This window comes from Antechinus flavipes, chromosome 5 (assembly GCF_016432865.1).
Source record: "Antechinus flavipes isolate AdamAnt ecotype Samford, QLD, Australia chromosome 5, AdamAnt_v2, whole genome shotgun sequence".
NCBI lineage: Eukaryota > Metazoa > Chordata > Mammalia > Dasyuromorphia > Dasyuridae > Antechinus > Antechinus flavipes.
In genome coordinates, this window is record NC_067402.1 from 16,482,639 (window position 1) to 16,501,866 (window position 19,228).

At 50.3% G+C, this 19,228-nt stretch overlaps 1 protein-coding gene across 1 annotated transcript; it reads left to right on the forward strand.

Annotated features, from left to right (window-relative positions):
• Window positions 1–1,938: 1,938 nt before the first annotated feature.
• Window positions 1,939–6,739, forward strand: EVX1 (even-skipped homeobox 1). The gene is made up of 3 exons (XM_051963354.1): window positions 1,939–2,353; window positions 4,252–4,532; window positions 5,297–6,739. Exons 1-3 carry the CDS (start codon window positions 1,939–1,941, stop codon window positions 5,828–5,830), a joined length of 1,230 nt encoding a protein of 409 aa, XP_051819314.1. The 3' UTR covers window positions 5,831–6,739.
• The last annotated feature ends 12,489 nt before the right edge of the window (window positions 6,740–19,228 follow it).

Here is a 19,228-nt window from a genome sequence, read left to right on the forward strand (position 1 = left end):
TCAGGGAACATTTATTAAGTGCCTACTATATACTAGTCTCTGGAAATACAAAGAAATTCAGCTGTACCATACTACCCCCTTCCCTATGCATATCAGGAGAGGGTTCAGTACTCAATCTAGTTTCGCTTTTTCTAGCTGAGCCTTAGCACTCATTCCCTTTTGGAGGGAGGGGGCCTTTTTGGTTCCCGTTTCCTCTAGTCCTGGCTCTGTGCAGCCCCTAGCCTCTCGCTCTTCTGAGGTCAGGAATTCCCCGAGGGGCATGTGCGTGTGCGTGTACAGGTGTGCATTGGGAGAACTCCGACCCTAAAGTGACCCTCTTGGAAACCGAAGGAAAACGTACTCGGAGGCCTAATCCTGCAAAGCAAAGCTGAGGGGTGACCCTCTCGGAGACCTCAGGACGCACACCGTTTACTGGCGCTCCCCCCGCCCTTCCTCCCCACTATCCAACAGTGGCAGCAGGAATGGGCGTGAAACCCTCCCACCCTCATTTGGACTGGAGTATTGAGTGGTTTCTTATAGAGCGCAGGCAATCGCCTGTGTCTCTAGAGGAAGATTTCTTCTCCCCTCCCCCATCCCCATTCCCCATCTCCATCCCCAGCAGTAAACTGACCCTTTGGTCGCTTTTCCCCAAAAAGTTCGTTTCCCTTCCTCCAGGAAAACTTCAAGAAACAAATAGCAATCCCAGTCCCCCCAATCCCTATTCCCCCCACCCTCCGTTTAGAGATACCTGAACTTCAGGAGGAAGCGCGAGAGCTCAGAGCCGAAGCTGCGTGGAGCCTTAGGCCATCTAGGAGAGGAAGACGAAAAAAATTGGGGGTTAGTGTCAGGAGGCCCTCTGGTCGCTGCTCCGAAAGATAGTACAAAGCGACCCCTCCAAACTAAAACTTCAAGTCTCTATTGACCTATGGAAAAGCATCCCTGAGGAAGGGAGGGTGACTCTAGGTACCGAGGGCAGGCAAACTCGAAGAAATGGGCGGAGGAAGAGGAAAAAACCTCTAAAAGTGAGTCCCCCAGGCCTCTTTTCACGTTCCCCCCCCCAATTCAGATCTCTCTCTCTCTCTCTCTCTCTCTCTCTCTCTCTCTCTCTCTCTCTCTCTCTCTCTCTCTCTCTTCTCTCTCTCTCTCAGCTTGTAAATAGAAGATTCAAGCCTCCAGTGAGGTTCGCGAGCTGGTGGCAAAAAACTAAATAATTCAAACGAAAGCTGAGGTTGGAGAGGCTGTCTTCACACTTCTAAATGCACTAATGGACCCCCCGACTCCGCAAGGCTAGATCAAGGTCTCGGTTTACCAAAACAAAAACATCAAAAGGCCGCCCCCCAATTGGGAAGCGCCTCTCCCTGGGCGCCCCTTCCTCCCGCCAGGCCGAAGAGGCTGCGTTTGCACCGAGTCCCATTTGCATCCCCCCCCCTCATCCCCCTGCTCTCCCCTCTCGGCCACTGCTCGCGCCCCTCTCTGTTCTCACACTCTCCTCCCCATTCCAGCCCGTCCACACCACACCTGGCGCATCACCGCCTAGCCATTAGCTTCGGGCCTCCTTTCATCTTCGGCGTGGCAGACGTCTCTATTTATCCACTTGCAATCAATGAGTGGCGTCACCAGCGGTCCCGTAATGACGCCGGCACCATTAAGGATGACAGGCTAGAAAGAAGAAGGCAATGGTGATCCCTCCCAGAGCCAGCGCAGCCCAGCGGAGCGCGAGCATCGCAAGGTGACCTGCCTCCCTGCCACTCTGCGCGCTCCGCTCCAAGCCGCCGTGCTCCGCTCATCTCCCGCGGCGCGGCCCAGCCCCGCCGCCCTTCCTCTCCTCCCCTCCGCCTCTCTCTCCAGTCCGAGTCGGAGGCCAGGGGCTCCGGGCTGCTTGAGCCTGGGCAGCTGCCAGGTGGGAGCCTTCTGGAGGGTCGCAGCCCCCACCCCTTTCTCTCTGAAAAGCGCCTCGGGATGGAGAGCAGGAAGGACATGGTGATGTTTCTTGAAGGAGGGCAGCTTGGCACGCTCGTTGGCAAGAGGGGAGCTAATCTGTCAGAAGCGGTGGGGAGCCCTGGCCCCGAACCCCCAGAAAACATGATCCACCGGAATTGCCTGAGCCCCCGTTCGGGCCCCTTGGCGTCCCGGGAGAGGGGCGGAGGCGGCAAGGAGGAGGAAATCGAGAGATTGCCCCGGACAGCTTCGGGGGCGGGGGCGGAGAGCCGCTCGGCAGGGCCGGTTGGGGTGGCCCCGCCGCCCTCCTCCGAGTCCCCCTCGGCCAAAGGCCAGCAGAGCAGCTCGGATACCGAGTCGGATTTCTATGAAGAAATCGAGGTGAGCTGCACCCCAGACTGCACCGCGGGGAGCGCCGAGTACCAGCACAGGAAAGGTACACGCCAAGCTTTGCCCCAGCCTGCCCTCCCTCCGTCTGCCTCCCCTACCCCCAGTCCCAGAACCCCGCTGGCTCTCTTCCCCGCCCTCCCGTCCGTTGCCCTCCTGGGCAGTTCCCATAGCCTCTTGCCCTGAAGTGTCCAGAAAGGATGGCGGAAATGAGGGAGGGGGAGGTGAATTTCTCGGCCTCATTTCAGGTGAAGCAACAGAGGCAGCGGGGATGTCCTGGTTGGTTCCCCTGGCCCCAACCTGCCTTTTAGTCCCCAGACTTGGGAGAGGGTGCTCGCTCCCCGCAGGGATCAAGGTTTGACTCGACCTCTGTGTAGGGCACTGATTCACTGGGGAGACAGGCCCAGGCCTTGGGCCGGGAAATGGGCTCCTGGGGGGGACTTAGTGCTGGCCAGTCCCGTGAAATGTCGGGGAGATAAGTCTAGCAGACCGTCATCCTAGTGTTCTGGGGGAAGGTGGGAGCACGCCAAGGTCCCGGCTTTTCAGGCCTCAAACTCTCGGTGTGGCGGCTGGGCCGCAGGGTTTGGGGGTGGCCGGCTTGCTCACTGTAGGGGCGAACTGCGTAAGACAGGGTGAGTGCAGCGTTCCCTAAAGAACGCTCTGATGGCAGCCCGCCGCAGGCCGGCCCCTCCGCCGCCCGGCCTTTTTGCACCTCGGTTTGAGGGCCGAATTACCTTGGCACTTCCAGGGCTGCCGGCGCCAGTTCGGAAATGGTCCCAATGAGCTAATTGCCTTTGGTCTCGAACACAAAGAGGGCGAGTTCCATTTGAAAAGCAAAGGCCCGGTGCAGGCCTCCCCATCCCCCCACCCTCGGTCCTTTGCCTTCACTACGCCACCCCCATCCAAGGCCCCATCCCTTTCCCTGCACTTCTCAATCTCTCACAATCCCTCCCCGAAGAACCCGAAGCTGCGGACTCTGGTGGGCTTGCGGGACGAAACCCCACCCTTTTTCTTTCTGCACCGTTCAAAGTTGAGAGTGGCCAGCAGGCTCTAGGCTGGTGCGGGAGCACCTTCATCCCTCTCCCGTCCCGACGACTTCAGTCTGGCTCTGCAGCGGCCAGGAAGGCTCCAGAAAAGAGATGGCCTCCCGTGCGGAGAGTGGAGAGTGCAGAGGTCCCGGTCCAGCCATATGGCCGCAGGCCCTGGGCCACTCTGCTTGGGCTGTGCACTTGGAGGGCCTTTGGCGCACAGCTTGAGGGACCGGGAGGGGGTGGAGGAGAGACCTAGGGGCAGGAGGTGCGTCCATACGGCCCATCCACCACTGCCAGCGGACACCTCGGAGCAGATGGGACTGCAGCCTTCTTGCACAAGGGCATTTCGTGTACCTGTCCAAAATCCATGGCCCCCATACAAGTGCACGCGCGCACACGCGCGCACACACACACACACACACACACTTCACGACGCCCTGTGACAGACTGGAGGGCTACCGCAGAGGGGTAACAGCAACCCGATTTTTCTTCCCGGCCTGCAGAGGTTAGCCCCGTGGCGTTTCCCAGAACTAGTCCTGGGAAGTAGTGAAAGCTAAATGACCCGCTCGGGCCGATCACTCTGCGTAATCCCTCGATCCTCGAAATCCAGCTACTAAGAGTCTGCCCCTTATTTTCCCCTCACCATCCCTTCCTTCCTCGGATGGGGTGGTGGTGGGGTGTCTCAGGCAAGCACTTATTTACCTGGACACAGCAGCCCTGGCTATAGTTTGGGGGAGTCTGGTGTTGGGCGGCTCTTCTCTGTCTCCTTGTGCTTTTCAAGCCCAAATCCAGTCCCAGGCTCGCTTCTGCCCCCTTCCCTCCCTCCCTCCTCCTTCCTTCTCCCTCCTCCCCTCCCCCAGGAGCCCACTGAGCTATCTCGAGTAGGACTGTGTCTGCTTTGGGCTCCCTTGTGCAGGGCCATGTTCCGAAGCCCTGGCCGGCAGTCCCAGCGGTGGCGGGGAGCCCCCCAAGAGCGGCGGCGGGGGCGGCCCGGGAGGCGGCGGCGGCGGCGGGGGCGGCGGCTCCCAGGGCTCCCTGGCCTGCAGCGCCAGCGATCAGATGCGCCGCTACCGTACCGCCTTCACCAGGGAGCAGATCGCCCGCTTGGAGAAGGAATTCTATAGGGAGAATTACGTGTCGCGGCCTCGGAGGTGCGAGCTGGCGGCCGCCTTAAACCTGCCCGAGACCACCATCAAGGTAGGTACCGCGGCCCCTCCCAATCCGCTTGCGGGCAGCCCGCGGGCCTGCTTCCCGGGCAGGGGGAGCTGGGAAGCCAACTTTCCCCTTTGCTCTCTTACGGGGTCCTGTCCCTTGCGGAAGCCACGGGCTGGGGTGGGGAGTAGCAAGCCCCGGGTCAGACCTAGGGCTTATGAGGCGGAGGAGTGGAGCAGACTGTGGGCCTGAAATTTGGGCCGTGGAGGGAGGGAATCGGGGAGTTCAGGGAGGGAGGCTAGACCTCCCGTGAGTTTCTTCCCTAGCCCTATCTTCCACCCCCAACGCACCGAGCTCACTGCAACATTAACAACTAATCTTGACTATTGAGTATTTCCTGGGAAACAACGACCCTTTGCAGTCTCCTCTTCAATGTCCCTCCCCGAACGGTCTTCAGTTGAGTGAAGGCCAATGTTTGGTTCTCGCTGAGATCGAGACAGACAGACGTGGAGGACAGAAGACTCGGAAACAAGCGGCTCCAAAGTCTCAGCTCCCTGAGCACATTGTCTAATGTGTGTGTGTGTGTGTGGAGGGGGGGTGTTCAGGGACAGCTTTCCGGGCTCCCAGTTCTCTCTCCCCACAATTATATCCACCAAAGTCCAAACCCTGCCTAAGAGCCTCTGGTGCCATGCTTAGGGCCAGGGAAATGCACCCGGAAGCCACCTAGTCCTAGGTGCCATGTCAGGAGTGGGGGGTCAGGGAGATCCGGTGAGCATTCCGAGGCTCCTCTGTTTCCTTCGTCTCGCCAGGTGTGGTTCCAGAACCGAAGGATGAAGGACAAGAGGCAACGCTTAGCCATGACCTGGCCCCACCCAGCCGATCCTGCTTTTTATACTTACATGATGAGCCACGCAGCGGCCACAGGGAACCTGCCCTACCCTTTCCCCTCCCACCTGCCCCTTCCTTACTACTCCCACATGGGCCTGGGAGCCACTTCAGCCTCTGCTGCCACCCCATTCAGCACTCCACTGAGGCCCCTGGATACCTTCCGGGTCCTGTCCCACCCTTACCCGAGACCCGAACTCCTCTGTGCTTTTAGACACCCGTCTCTCTATCCAGCCCCAACAACGCATGGACTTGGAGGTTCCGGGGGCAGTCCGTGCTCGTGTCTGGCTTGCCACACCAGCCAGTCCAACGGCCTGGCACAGAGACCTTCCGGCTCAGACTTTTCCTGCTCCTCCACAACCAGGACGGACTCTTTCATCACTTTTACACCCTCGGTACTGAGCAAAACCTCCTCAGTGTCCCTGGATCAGAGGGAGGAAGTCCCCCTCACAAGATAAAAGGTGCATCTCGGGTTTCTCTCCAGAATACTCAATGGGGGGGAAGACCCCATTGCTCTAGGACTCACCCTCCCACCACCCACCTTTCCACCTTTATTTAATTCCCTTCCATCTTCCCTTGGACATCTGTGGAAAAAAGAAGTAGACGGAGGACTGGAAATAACAGCCTGAAAAGGAAACCTAGTGAAATGTTGGGAAAGGAAGCCACTTGGCTGGCTGTGTCCAAGGCACAGCCTGCCATCGGTCTTTGGAGGAGATGCCAGAGCCTGGCAGGGAGGGGACCTTACCTGTGTATGTCTTCAAGGCTCTACCTGAAAAGAAAAGAAAAAAAAAATGATGAAACTTAAAAACCCACACAAGCACACGAATATACACTCTCGTCCACAGACATACACCTACACAAGCACGTACAGAGCAACCTTATTCTCCTATCTTAACCTGACAAAGCTGAAACACTGGAAGGGGATATCGCTGTCTTTAACAAAAGGTTGTGTGCATATACATAAACGACATAAAGAGTTCTCTTTGCCAGATTTTCTAAGTCTAGCTTTGGAGATTCTGGATAGCTACACAAGTCAGCATTTCTTTTAAAAATAGAGAAAAGGGAAAAAAATTGTTTTGCTGCCATAAAGATCCTACCAACATGTATATATTTTTGGTGGTTTGATTGCATTCTTTGTGTCTCAGAAATACAGTATATTCCAATTGATGAGCATCGAATCTCTTCCCTAGAACTCAAAACCTTACTTGGTTCTCATTTCATCTGCCTGTCTGTTTGTATCTTTCTCTCTCCGTCCTCTTGTTTGTCTCACAAAAAGATCTTCAAAGGAAAGAAGGGGTGCAGCAGGGTGCAAATGAGTTATTTATTGAGAAACAAGTGTCTGATTATCAGGGGCTGAAGAGTGCCCTCTCCTCCCCCCCCACCCCAAATTAGCAAGACTCTATGTAAGGGTTTAAATGTCTTGTGTACAACAGCATATGCTCTGAACAGAGACTGTGAGCCAAACGTTAACAAGCCACCAAGGGAAGAGATTAGGTGATGGGGAGGGAGGGGGCAGAACAGAACTCCTATGGACCATCACAATGTGTAAATTAGAGCAGAGCAGACTTGCTCTCCTCGGTTTATTCTTTGCCCTACCATTACCCATTGGTAATTTGGCTTTTAAATCTCTAATGCTCCCAGCCCCTATATTTTACCCACTCCCATCATTACCAACTGCTTTTGTGTTTGTCTTTCAGATATTCTCTATGCTACCCTCTACCTCTTGAGTGAGGGAAGTTTTTTTTTTTTCTTTTTCTTTGAGAGAGTTTTCAGCCCAGGAGGAGGAAGATCAAACTATAGTGGAATAGAGAACGATTTCTTGCTCTCTAATCCAGCCCTATTTATCTTGGAAACACAAAGGTTTCACTGTTTAGATTTGTTACCATGTTTCAATAAAAAGACCAAAGGAATCATGACAGTATAATAGCATCTTTGGGGACTTTTTATTCCTTTGGAGGAGAGAGGGAGAAGAGAGAGAGGGAGAGAGAGAGAGAGAGAGAGAGAGAGAGAGAGAGAGAGAGAGAGAGAGAGAGAGAGAGAGAGAGAAATTTGTTTTTTTCCTTGCAAAACAATAGCCAGTGGGCATCCTACTTAAGTGAAAGAAAACAAAGTTCCCCTTTGCAGAGTTGGTCAAATATGTATGGAGGAATATCATCAGCCCAATCAATGGTCTCTATCTTCCTCAACCTCTCCTTATTGAACTCTAACAAATTCATCTGGTGAGAGGTGACTTGTTTAAACAGTTCACTTTATGTTTGAAAGAAGTTAGAAACTGAGGCTTGTGTGGACTCCACCCATTCCCACTTTCAATTATTTACTAGCCAATGACTTGCTGGAAAATAGGAGTAAATGCGAGGAAATTCACATTAAGACACTTTGAAAACTATTATAGATAGAAAGGTAGATGGATAGATAGAGCTCCCAATATAAGCACTAAGTGTTTACAGAGGGCTTTGTCACAGGAACCTCCCGGAGAAAGCAGAGGAAAGTTCCAGAGTCAAGGGGAGGGGTTTGAGTAGAGGAAGTGATGAAGCCTTGTAGTGTTTTAGGTTGAGAGGAAGGAAAACACCTGCAGCAATCCACTTGGCAGGTTTCTGCCCGGTGTTCCACCCTCAAACAGAACAGAGCGGGTGTCCTGCCGTCAGGGTGAGGTTCACTTGGGGGAAACTGAGATCAGTATGCCCAATCCAAAGCAGGGTTGGGTCCTTTACCCAGGAGTCTTGTTGCTTGGGTTCTTAGGGTACCTGAGTGCTTCAGGTGTTCAATTTTAGCGGGTCAGAGGGATGAGGAGGAGTCAACTACGGCTCAGGGTTGTAGTCCCCCTTCTCCCTCCCCATCCCCATCGCTAGCTTTATTTGTGTCGCAGAGAAAAAGCTGGAAGCAAATCCGTCACAGTCAGCACCTCCACCTCCCTTCTTCGTCTCCCTTCCCCTGACCCCGCCCACACACAAACCGAGTCCTTCAGCTGGAGGATCCCCAGCGGAGAGCCGGGGTTCTCCTCGGACGGAGCGGGCTACCTTCCAAGGATGGGGCTGCAAAAACCCGCCGGTGCATTTCTCTGTTCTTTGCTCGGTGGCCCGAGATTGCTTGCGACAGGTAAATAGGCTGCGGGCTGCGGAGATGCCAGGCGTATTTTCAGTTAATAGGGAGGGAAAATGAGGTGTCTGCAGCGATATTGGAAAGTACAAGATCGATGATCCGCCCTCGTGTCCAATCAGCAGCCTTTAATTGACTGTATTTTCTGGGTAATTGAGCCTCTCTTCCTCCAAATTGAAGTGGAAGATATAACAATACATCTTGCCAGGGGGAATTACTCATCACTTCATAATGAAATTTTCCTTTTGCCAAGCATCGGGGTTTTGTGCCGGGGCGGGCTCAGCCTGCCCTCCCCTTTCTCTTTCTCTCTTTTATAGCGTGCCCTCCCCGAACCGACCCGGGGAAGAGGGCCGCTTTCACCACTGAGAGATTCTCCACAAGTGTCAGGGCTCCCTTTCTCCTTATTTGAGGGTTCTATAGCTTTGGGGAACCCTGGAGATTTTTGGGAGATCACTGAAATGTCCCCTGCGCCCTCCACTCGCTCTCGGGCGGCAGGTCCCTCCCAGCAACTTCCAGCAGAGCTCGGGGCCTTTGCGAAAGCGCACGGTAGCTTGCTGAAGGCCCACCTCGGGCCTGGTGGGCCGCACCTGCTGTCCGGGCCGGGCTCTCCAGCCCGGCCGCTCCCGGGCTTTCATCCAGCTTAAGGGAGCGGCTGCCTGTACGCAGGCCGGGGCTCCGCCGAGCTGTTAGCGTTTGATTGATTGCCTTATTAAAGCGTGTTCTTGTAAGTGTGACCAAGCTGATTGCATTGCATATGTTTGGGATAATGTTCACTTTAAACAACTGCATAAAGAGGCCGCGCTCTGTAGAGGGAGGCCGGGGAGGAACGGTCCCCACGAGCGCTTCTCCAGCAGTAAATCTCCAGGCTCTGCGGCCAAATCTCCCCCCATCCCCACCCCGGGAGACTCCCCCCTTTTGTTTTTCGCTTGCAGTCGGCTGCTCTCTTTGACGTCTTGTCTCTGGCTCCTTAGCTCGAAGCCCCCCAGTCAGGACTGCCCCCCTCGCATGAGGATGCCCCATACGCACATCAACAGGCTTAGCTTGCTCTATCAACCGCTTTCTCCCTCCACCCCCACCCCTCAAGGCCGTCACTTTCCCTTCTCCCTAGGAGCCCTCTGGGCTCAAGAAGACAAGGCTGGAGCATCTCCTCACCCATTCACTATTCCTACCTGTGCAGAAAAGCTCGTGTCTCCCCCCCACCATTCTCCCTTACAGCTTTGGTGGCCTTGGGAGAATTTAAAATGATCTTTTGTTCCCCAACGATTCTCCCGCTCTGGTGGTTACATTATCTCTCACCAGGAGCCCCTGGAAACCAACCCTCTTCACCATATGTCGGCTCAAAAGGGTGGGTGTCATGGGGGGGGGGCAGTTGCTCAGGATGGCCCGACCGAAGGAGAAGCAGGCCTCTAGGGAGAAGTTCGATTCTATGGGAACCTTCTCCATCCATCTATCTATCTATCCATCTATCCATAGCCTGGAAAGTGAAAAGACTAAGCAAGCAGTAGCTAGTGGATTCGGGAGAAAAATATATACAAATGCATTTGTGAAGAAGTTTGTTTTTCTTTTTGATTATTCTGGAAGTAATCTCTCTCTCTCTTTCCCCTTCCCTCCCTTCCTCCCTTTCTTTTCCTTACACTTTCTGTCTCCTGTCTTTTTTCCTTTTATTTCTCTCTTCCTGTCTTCCCTTTTCTCCTTCTCCATCTCATCTTCTCTCTTGTGTTCCTTCTTCTCTATGCCTTCCTATCTTTTCTCTATCTCTCTCAATCTCTCTGTCTCACTCCCACAATCTCTGGTATTCTAGTTCACAATTACACACTTTGTCTCCCTCCATTAGCTCATTTTCTAACAAAGAAAGGAAACAATTCATGGTCTTCAAAGTTATTCCTCTTAATAAACTCATAGTCAGTGTTTCACTTCCCTTCCACTCCCACCCCCAGTATGGTTAAGGAAAAGCAAATGGATTGCAGATTTATAAGAGAGATCTTAAACATGTGCTGAAAATAACTCGTTGTGTTGAGATGATGACAGTCCTTGAAACGAATATAAAAAACTGTACGAGAGAGAGATTGATTCATGCATAAAGCACCCACTTCCCAGGATAAGGACACTTATTTCCCACCTACCCCTTTTGAAATGGGGACACAGATCATTTTTGCCAATGGCTAGGCTATCTCCTGGCTCTTGACTTTACACTCTCACAAGCCACGACATAGAATAGAAACTGCTGGTCCCAGTTCCTCCATCAGTAGAAAAGGTCTACCTTAGGAGAAAAAGAAAAGGGAGGACCCAAACCTTCTTACTCAAAAACCTAGCTCCTCCCTAAAGGCAAAACTCTTTCCCAAATAGTTTTCTCAGCAAAGTGGGGATGATTTTCACAACTGAAGGAGAAAGCCAGAGAAAAGGAGGCAGAAAACAAATGAGAGGAGACAGAAAAGGGAAGAGATAGAAGAAACAAAAAAGGGGGGAGAGGAAAACAGAAAGGAAAGGAAAAGTAAAGAGAAGTTGAGAAGAGAAGTGGGGAGAAGAGATGAAAAGAGAGGAGATCATCAAAATCCTTTACAAGTTCAATTGTTTCAAGTATTTTGGACCCTTGATTTTTCCATAGATATCCACAGGAGGATGAAAGGGTTTGTTAGAGAAAGGAGGAAAAGTAGGGAAGAGAGAGAGTGGGAGAAGGGGAGAGAGACAGAGAGACAGACAGAGACATAGAGACAGAGAGAGATGAGAAAGGAAACAGGCAAACTTGCCACTTAGAAATAACCCGAAAGCATTAAGTAATTATTTAAAACAAGGCTGTTTAGAAAAATATTTGTATTTATTGCAGCTGCTCGATTGGCCTCGTTAAAGGCTGCGAGCATTTAAATCGGTTACAATCTCATTTAAATCCCGCTCCGTTCCAGCAGGCTGGGGCGCCTGAATAGCCCAATCACTCCGTAATGATGATGAATGAGAAATTAATTCACATACAAGCAAGACAATTTAGGCCTTCATCTGTTTAAATAGCCTTCCGATATTATCCGCAATCGCAGGTCACAGATTGAATCAATTGTCCAATCCTGTGAAAGTCACTTCCTTGCATCTTCATCGCGGTTATTTATGGCGCAGCCGGGGCTGCTGAAAGGTAGACGCTGTTAACAGGGACAATTACTTCAAGGAAAGCGTTGACAAAATGGAAAACAAATGCCCGTCTTTCCCTGCCAAGTCGAGATCCGAGACCCAGAGCTGGGCCTGGGCTGCGAGCTCCTCTGAAGCAGGCTGATGGGCCTTGGGGCCAAGGAAAGTGGCCCGGCAGTGCTCTTTCCTGGGTCAGATTGGGTCAGGCTGCCCTGCCCTTCTCCTTCCCAATCCAGGTCCCTCCCCCTGACTCAGCCAAGTGTGTCCCTCAGTTTAGTACTGATATACTCCATTACTGCCTCTTACTAGTAGGGTCTCCAAAATCAAGGCACTTGGGGTGTCCTTCGAGCATTCCCAATCATTTTCGTAAGTCTCAGTCCAATCTTCCTTTGCACCAAGTCCACACAAAAGCTTGAGTTGCATGAGTTCCCTGAGCTAAGGGAGAAAGCAGAAATTTGGAGGGTGGGTACTGATTCTAAGAAGGGCAAGGCAAGGCTCTCAAGAAGAAGCTTAAGGCTCCGGGACAATCAGGAGCTCCTTGTGGTCTTAGTTTTACCTAAGTATGGCTCATTCCCAAAGTTCTTCCTCCCAGAGCACTCCTCTCACCTTTACCTATATCCAGACCTCTTTGTTGATTTCTGGAGAACCAATTCTGAATTAGAATGTGTGTGTTGGTGTGTGGGTGTGTGTACATCTTAATTTAGAGTTGATTCTCTACAAATGGATATACATACATATATGTACATATATACACATACCCTTGTACATTTTTGTGTATACATCTATATGTATTATACATCACACACGCGCATGGGAGCACACACACACACACATACACATATATATGTATGTATACATAGATATTTTGATAACATCTCCTGAGTGGCTGATACTACCCCAAGTGCTTTACTATTAGTATCTCATTGTACCTCACAACAACTCCGGGAAATGGGTGAAATTACTATTCCCATTTTACAGGTGAAAAAGCAGAAGCAAAATGAGATTAGAACTAAGAAGCTTTCAGAATCTTTCTATTTCCATTTAGTTTCTGTCAGTCTCTATGAAATTCTTCCTTTTGGTTTTTCCTTTCTTGGGTTCAGGATCTGACTCCTGACTTCTGTCATACTTTCTTTTTCCTTATCTCTGTCTTACTCTTTCTTTCTTTCTTTCTTTCTTTCTTTCTTTCTTTCTTTCTTTCTTTCTTTCTTTCTTTCTTTCTTCTTTCTTTCTTTTTTCTTTCTTCCTTCCTTCCTTCCTTCCTTCCTTCCTTCCTTCCTTCCTTCCTTCCTTCCTTCCTTCCTCCTTTCCTCCCTCCCTCCATTTCTCCCTCTCTCTCTTCCATTTTTTCCAGCTCAGTCCCTCCTTTTCCAACCTTAATCCCTTTTCTAATTTAGCTAACATCTCTTTGGATTTAATCCTTTCTTGCTGAAGAAACAACCAGCATATGACTTGAAAGGGAAATGGATCTGAATCAAGAGGTCTTTCTCAGTGAGAGGCATGTGTGAGTGAAAGGGGAATTTTTTCCAGGTAGACAAACATTTTTGGTCCAATTTCTTTTTAAACCAAATGGAGACTCCTTCCTTTTTCCTGCAGGAAAGGCTCTACATTTTCACACGATCAAAAAAGATAAAGAACTTGACACTTCTACATAGGACCAAAGGCCAAAATGAAACCTGGTAAAGGGAACTAGCTTTCAAGCTCTATGTTGAGCATTTGGAGGTTGATTGGAGGATGGATACTTATATAATTATATTATATTTTTAAAATTTAATTTCAGTTCCATTTCTCAGTCTAGAACTCCTTCCTTTGAAGACTTGACTGTGGGGTCTGTTGGGAATGTTCTGTCTCACTCTCTGTAGCCTGGGATTAGAAGGTCCTGATACTAGGAACTATAGATGTGCTCATTTTTTTTCTTGTTATTCTCACAAAAGGGTCCCCTCTCCCAAATTCAGAACTCATGTTCTAGTCTTCAGTTCCCTCCTACTTCTTTTTCCTTCTTCTTCCTTTCCTTGTTTGGTCAACTAGTATTTATTAAGCACTTACTGGTTACCAGATACTTTTGTTCCTTTCTTCCCCTTCCTATCTCTTTTCAACTTTTTTTCTGCTCTTTTGCTTTCTCTTCTCTTTCCCCTTTCTTCTTTTTCTTTCCCCACGCCTTTTCCATGTCCTCCTTTTCCTTCCCTTTCTTTCTTTCTTTCTTCCTTCCTTCCTTCCTTCTTCCTTCCTTCCTTCCTTCCTTCCTTCCTTCCTTCCTTCCTTCCTTCCTTCCTTCCTTCCTTCCTTCCTTCCCTCTCTCTCTCTCTCTCTCTTTCTCTCTCTCCTATTTCCTGTGTTTTCACCTCTTACTTCTCTTCCTCATCCATCTCTCTTGTCCCTCTTTCTCTTTGTCTTTCCTCCCTCGTGTCAGGGGATTCTTCAGATGTCCCGAACTTCCTACTGAGCTGGGAGTCTCCGGACTCCGGGCCAAGGCCGAGGGCTCAGCTGAATTGTAGGCAGCCAGGAGGGAGCTTCACGAAGAGCCGGGGACCTGGCACAGAAGTCCGGGGATGGGCTTTGGGGAAGGGATGTAGCGGGAAAGGAGCCTGACACCGCGTCCCGGCTCGGTGTTTTGACTCAGCCCGTTTTGTGCGTAAAGTCTATACCCTTGTACATCTCGCACAAATTCGGAGCTGGACCTTTCTGATCTAGTCTCTGCAGCCCCGCTGTCTCTGCAGCCATCTAGGCGGACCTGTCCTCGAGATGCCCACCTGGACGGGCCCGGGCTCGGGTGCCGAGCGCCTCACGGCTTCGCCTGCACTTTCAGGAAAGATCCTGTTGTCAGAAGTGAGGACAAGGGACTCATCTTTGTCTCTGGTCCCCAAAGGTCCGCACTGAGAAGACAAAGAGTCAGCGGCACGGATAGAAAGGGAAAACTGGGTTTCGGTCCCAGTCCGACGCTCACAAAGAACCAGAGACACAGAGTTCCTTGAGAAGAGAAGGGAAGGGAAGGGAAGGGAAGGGAAGAGGAAGGGAGAGAGAGAGAGAGAGAGAGAGAGAGAGAGAGAGAGAGAGAGAGAGAGAGAGAGAGAGAGAGAGAGAGAGAGAGACAGCGACAAACACACACATACACACAGATAGAGAGTGCGCCTCATAAAGAGTTAGGCAGACGTAGAGATCAGAGAGACAGAGAACCCGATAGTTTGCAGAGATCTGAGGAGAGGCAGGGACCTAGAACTAGAGAGTCACAAAGAGGCTGACACAGAGACAGAAGGGGAAAGCCAGAGACATCCAGGTGGAGACAGGCTGTGTACACCCCCGCCCCCGCCCCCCCGGGTCCATTCTCTGGGTCCGTAGGCGTGCATACGCTTCCCCACCCCCGTCCTTCTTCCCTCTGTTTCTCCACATGAAACAAAAGCCTGGCTAAAGGATTCCGGAGGCTCGGAGGAGCCACTCCCGGGAGCGACTTTGATGTATTGCTGTCCAATTAGTGCCTTTAATTGGTGTCCTCCGGGACGAGGAGACCTGGAGCTGGGACGCAGCCTCCGCTCGCCTCCCCGGCACACTCACAAGGTAAAATTTATAACGTGCTGCAGCATCCCCGCGGGGAGAAGGAAGGGAGAGGGGCTGGAGGGAGGGCTGGGAGAGGGAAGGGAGGCACGTTGGGAGTCCCTGCGGTTCTGCTCCCCCAGTGTCCTTCAGGAGCCTGTCCCCGGAGCCTTTCCCTGCATGGGGGGTGGGGTGGGGTGGGTTGGAAGGGACACTTCCCAGATGTCCCCCGTCACCCTCCCGCCTCAGCCTACACCTTCTTCAGCCAGTGGCTCTTTGTCCCCACCCCCCACCCCAACCCAGTGTCGGCGGGGGATACAGAGTAACCGGGGATTATAAAGGATCCCGGGAGTTTGCATTGTCTTCCCAAGCCCACCCCAAGCGGTCTCCCATCTCGTTAATAATGGCTGTTTGTTAACAAGGATGCGGAGGTTAAACAATCCGGGCGCAAGATTAAACACGCCTCATCAGGACTCTGGGAACTAAGCCGCAGCCTGAGCCTTTCCTGAGCCGCAGGGTACTCTGGGACCCGGGCTGGGCCTGCGGGAGCCACTCGGGAGCCTGGCGGTGGGGTGCCAGCGACCCAGAGAGCCTGGAGCTTCCTCAACACAGTTTCCCACTCGGGTGGTCAGCCCGCACCTCCCCACAAGGGTCCAGTAGAAAAATCACTGGAGGCCTCAGCCTCTCTGAGGTGGACAGAAGATCAGATGCGATCACCCAAGCGCCATAACTGGGTTCCCAGACACCATCCTTTCAGAAAGATCCATCAGTAGTTGCCTGTCCTTCAGAGGAAATCCTGGCTGGGGAGACAGACAGAGACAAAGAGAGACAGAGAGGAAGGGAAGGAAAGAGAAAAGGAGAGACAGAAAGAAATACAGACACACAGAGACAGAGAAAAGACAGACAGACACAGAGAGACACACAGAGAGATAAACAGATGCAGAGAGCCAGAAACACAGAAAAACAGACACACAGACAGAAAAATAAACAGACACACAGAGACAAGAGACAGAAACACACAGAGAGACAGAGAAAGACAGACAGAGACTGACAGAAAGGAAGGGAGAGAAAGGGGGAGGGAAAGACAGAGAGACAGAAACAGAAAGAGAAGCAAAGACACACAAAGAAAGAGACAGAGAGAAAGAGAAAGGCAGAGAGAGAGAGAAAGGAGAAGGAGAAGGAAGAAAAGGAGGAGGAGGAGGAGGAGGAAGAGAAGGAGGAAGAGGAGGAGGAGAGGAAGAAAAAGAAGAAAAAGAGAGGAAGGGAGAAAAGAGGAGAGGGAGAGAAAAAGACAGAGAAACAGAAGCAGAAAGAGAGACAAAGAAATAGGAAGGGAGAGAGACAGAGGCAGAGAGGAAGTAGAAAGAAGAGGAGGGAGAGGAGAAGGAAGTAACAAAGTAAAAAAGGGATGGAGAGAGGGATTGTAACAACTTGCTAAGGCTATTTCCCAAACTCTAATTAGCACTATATAGTAAAAACAATTAGCACAAAATATTCTCAATGAGGTAGCTAGGTAGTATAGGGTATTAGGCCTGAAATAAATCCCTTAACTTCTGTTTGCCTCAGTTTCCTCATTCATTATATAGGGGTAAGTTATATATAGATAACACCTATCTCCCAGGGTTGTTATTAGAATAAAATGGAATGGTGTGAAATAATGATGTGTAAAGCAGCTAGCTCAGTGCCTGGTATGATGTTGTTCAGTCATGTCCAATTCTTTGTGGCCCCATTTGGGGTTTTCTTGGCAAAGATCCTGGAGCCGTTTGTCATTTCCTTCTCTAGTTCATTTTACAGATGAGAAAACTGAGGCAAACAGGGTGAAGGGACTTGTCCAGGATCACACAGCTAGGAAGTATCTGAGGTGAGTCTTCCTAGACTCCAAGCCCAGTGCTCTATGCACTATGGCGCCACCTAGCCCCCTGGTACTTAGTAAACACTATATAAATGTTAACTCCTATTTTGGTTGTTATTCTTGTTATTTTTTATCCAATGATCAAAGCACTTCTTCCCACCCAAATTAAGAAAAGACTGTTCCCCTCTGATTTACACCATTGACTGATAGGTTGATTCAATGAAAAGTATGATTCTTTCTGTCCTTCGCCCATTGGCAACAGTCTTGCATCATAAGCACATGCAATGTAAAATGAGCAGAGTTTAGATGCACCAGGAACGATGATCCCGTTCAGGAATTGGCAGGTCCCCGAGCTGAAGCACCTGCCGGTTCTAGGATTTGGGTTCTAGTTCTTTTCAATAGTGCACAGCAGTACTCCAAATCAGAATTCCTACTGAGAATGAGCCAGGGCAGGGTGCAGACCACGATCAAACATCAGTGTCGTGATCTCAATCTAGGATTGGCCCAATAGCAAGGAGCCCCAAGGATTATCGTGAGAAGACATTGGAGAACTAGTCATCCCAGAGATGTGAACGGCCACATGTTCCTTATATGTGTGTTACATCACTTGTGAACTTTATGAGCATCTATTGTTCCCACTTGCAGGTTTATTCGAAGTAGAGGGAAAGTTTTGTTGTTACTGTTCAGTAAATGCCTTTGCTTGGAGCAGATTATATCCTCAGGCTGAATAAAGACAAATAACCACATTGGTAGGGCCTCCTAAAGAGTACCTAGAATCTAGGGTAACTGGATGGCACAATGGATAGAGCATCAGCCCTGAAGTCAGGAGGACCTGAGTTCAAATCTAGTCTCAGATACTTAACACTGCCTATCTGTGTGACCCTGGGCAAGTCACTTAACCTCAATTGCCTCAGCAAAAAAGAAAAGAAAGTACCTAGAACCTAGGGTAGTAATCCTTCTAGGGATCCAACCTTTGTACAAAGGGCGGTGGTGGGAGAGATTGTACAGATGATGGAACTAATCAGCCCGGACTAAATAGAATTACTTTATGCATTTTGGACCATCTTTTGTGCAACAGGAACATGTCTGAGTGAAAAGTACTCCATTTCCCAATATGCCTAGGTCTAGACTTGGGGAAGTTCCCATCATCATACCATGTACTTGGCAACATCACAATGCTGTCATGGAGAGTGACAGTTGGAGATGCACAACTACCAGCTGCTACCAGGGTCCCTGACAATAAATAAAGAGAAGTGAATTCTGACATGACTACGGCCAGGGTAGTATTGTCTGGGACCAATCAAGATGAGATCTCTGGCGAGATGGACAAGAGAGCTGAGAGAGCAGGAGCAGGGAAAAGGGAGTTTTGTAAGTTGTGATGATAAAGCTGATGATTCCCCCCTTCCCGCACTACAGCATGACTCTCCAGAGTAGGTTGTTTCCCCGAATACTTTTATTTGTTGTTCCATCATTTTTTCAATCATGTCTGATTCTTTGTGACCCCATTTGGGTGCTTCTTGGCAAAAATACTATACTGGCTTGTCATTTTTCTCTCCAGATCATTTTACAGATGAGGAAACTGAGGCAAAAAGGGTTAAGTGATTGGCCCAGAGTCACACACTTAGATAGAAATATCTGAGTTCAGATTTGAATTTGGGTCTTAACTCCAGACTCAGGACTCTATTCACTTCACCACCCAGGTTCTCCCTTAAATGCTTTAAAGTCTGGAATTTAATGGGAAAGTGGAAAGAGAAAGAGAATGGTTATATTATTATAGCTCTTGAACTGGAAGGGACCACAGAAGTCACTTAGTTCAACTCCCTCATTTTACAGAAGAAACTGAGTGCCATGGAGCTTAAGTGAGTTGCCCAAATTGACAGGTCAAAGGCAGGATTTGAACCCAGGTCCACTCATTTTTACAATTTGATCTATTGTCTTTGCCTGGTATATGAGTATGGTTAAAATTGAATTTGACTGATTTTAAAAGTTTCCTGGGGAACCGGGCAGGGGCAGCAAGCCAAGACAGGATGCAGGGAATGCCAATTGTATCAATAGACTGTGAATCCTGTCCTTTGAAAAGCCAAAGCATGTACTAACATCATTTATTGCCTGTATAAGAGCCACATAATCATGCCTTGAGTTTTGCTTCTGTTTTTCCTGAAAACTAGCTTTTCTTAGCCCCTGGATTTCCCACTAGAGATAGGATACCTACTATACATGACTGCCATCTCTTTTTGGCAGATGCCTTGGGAAAGATCAGTAGGGAGGA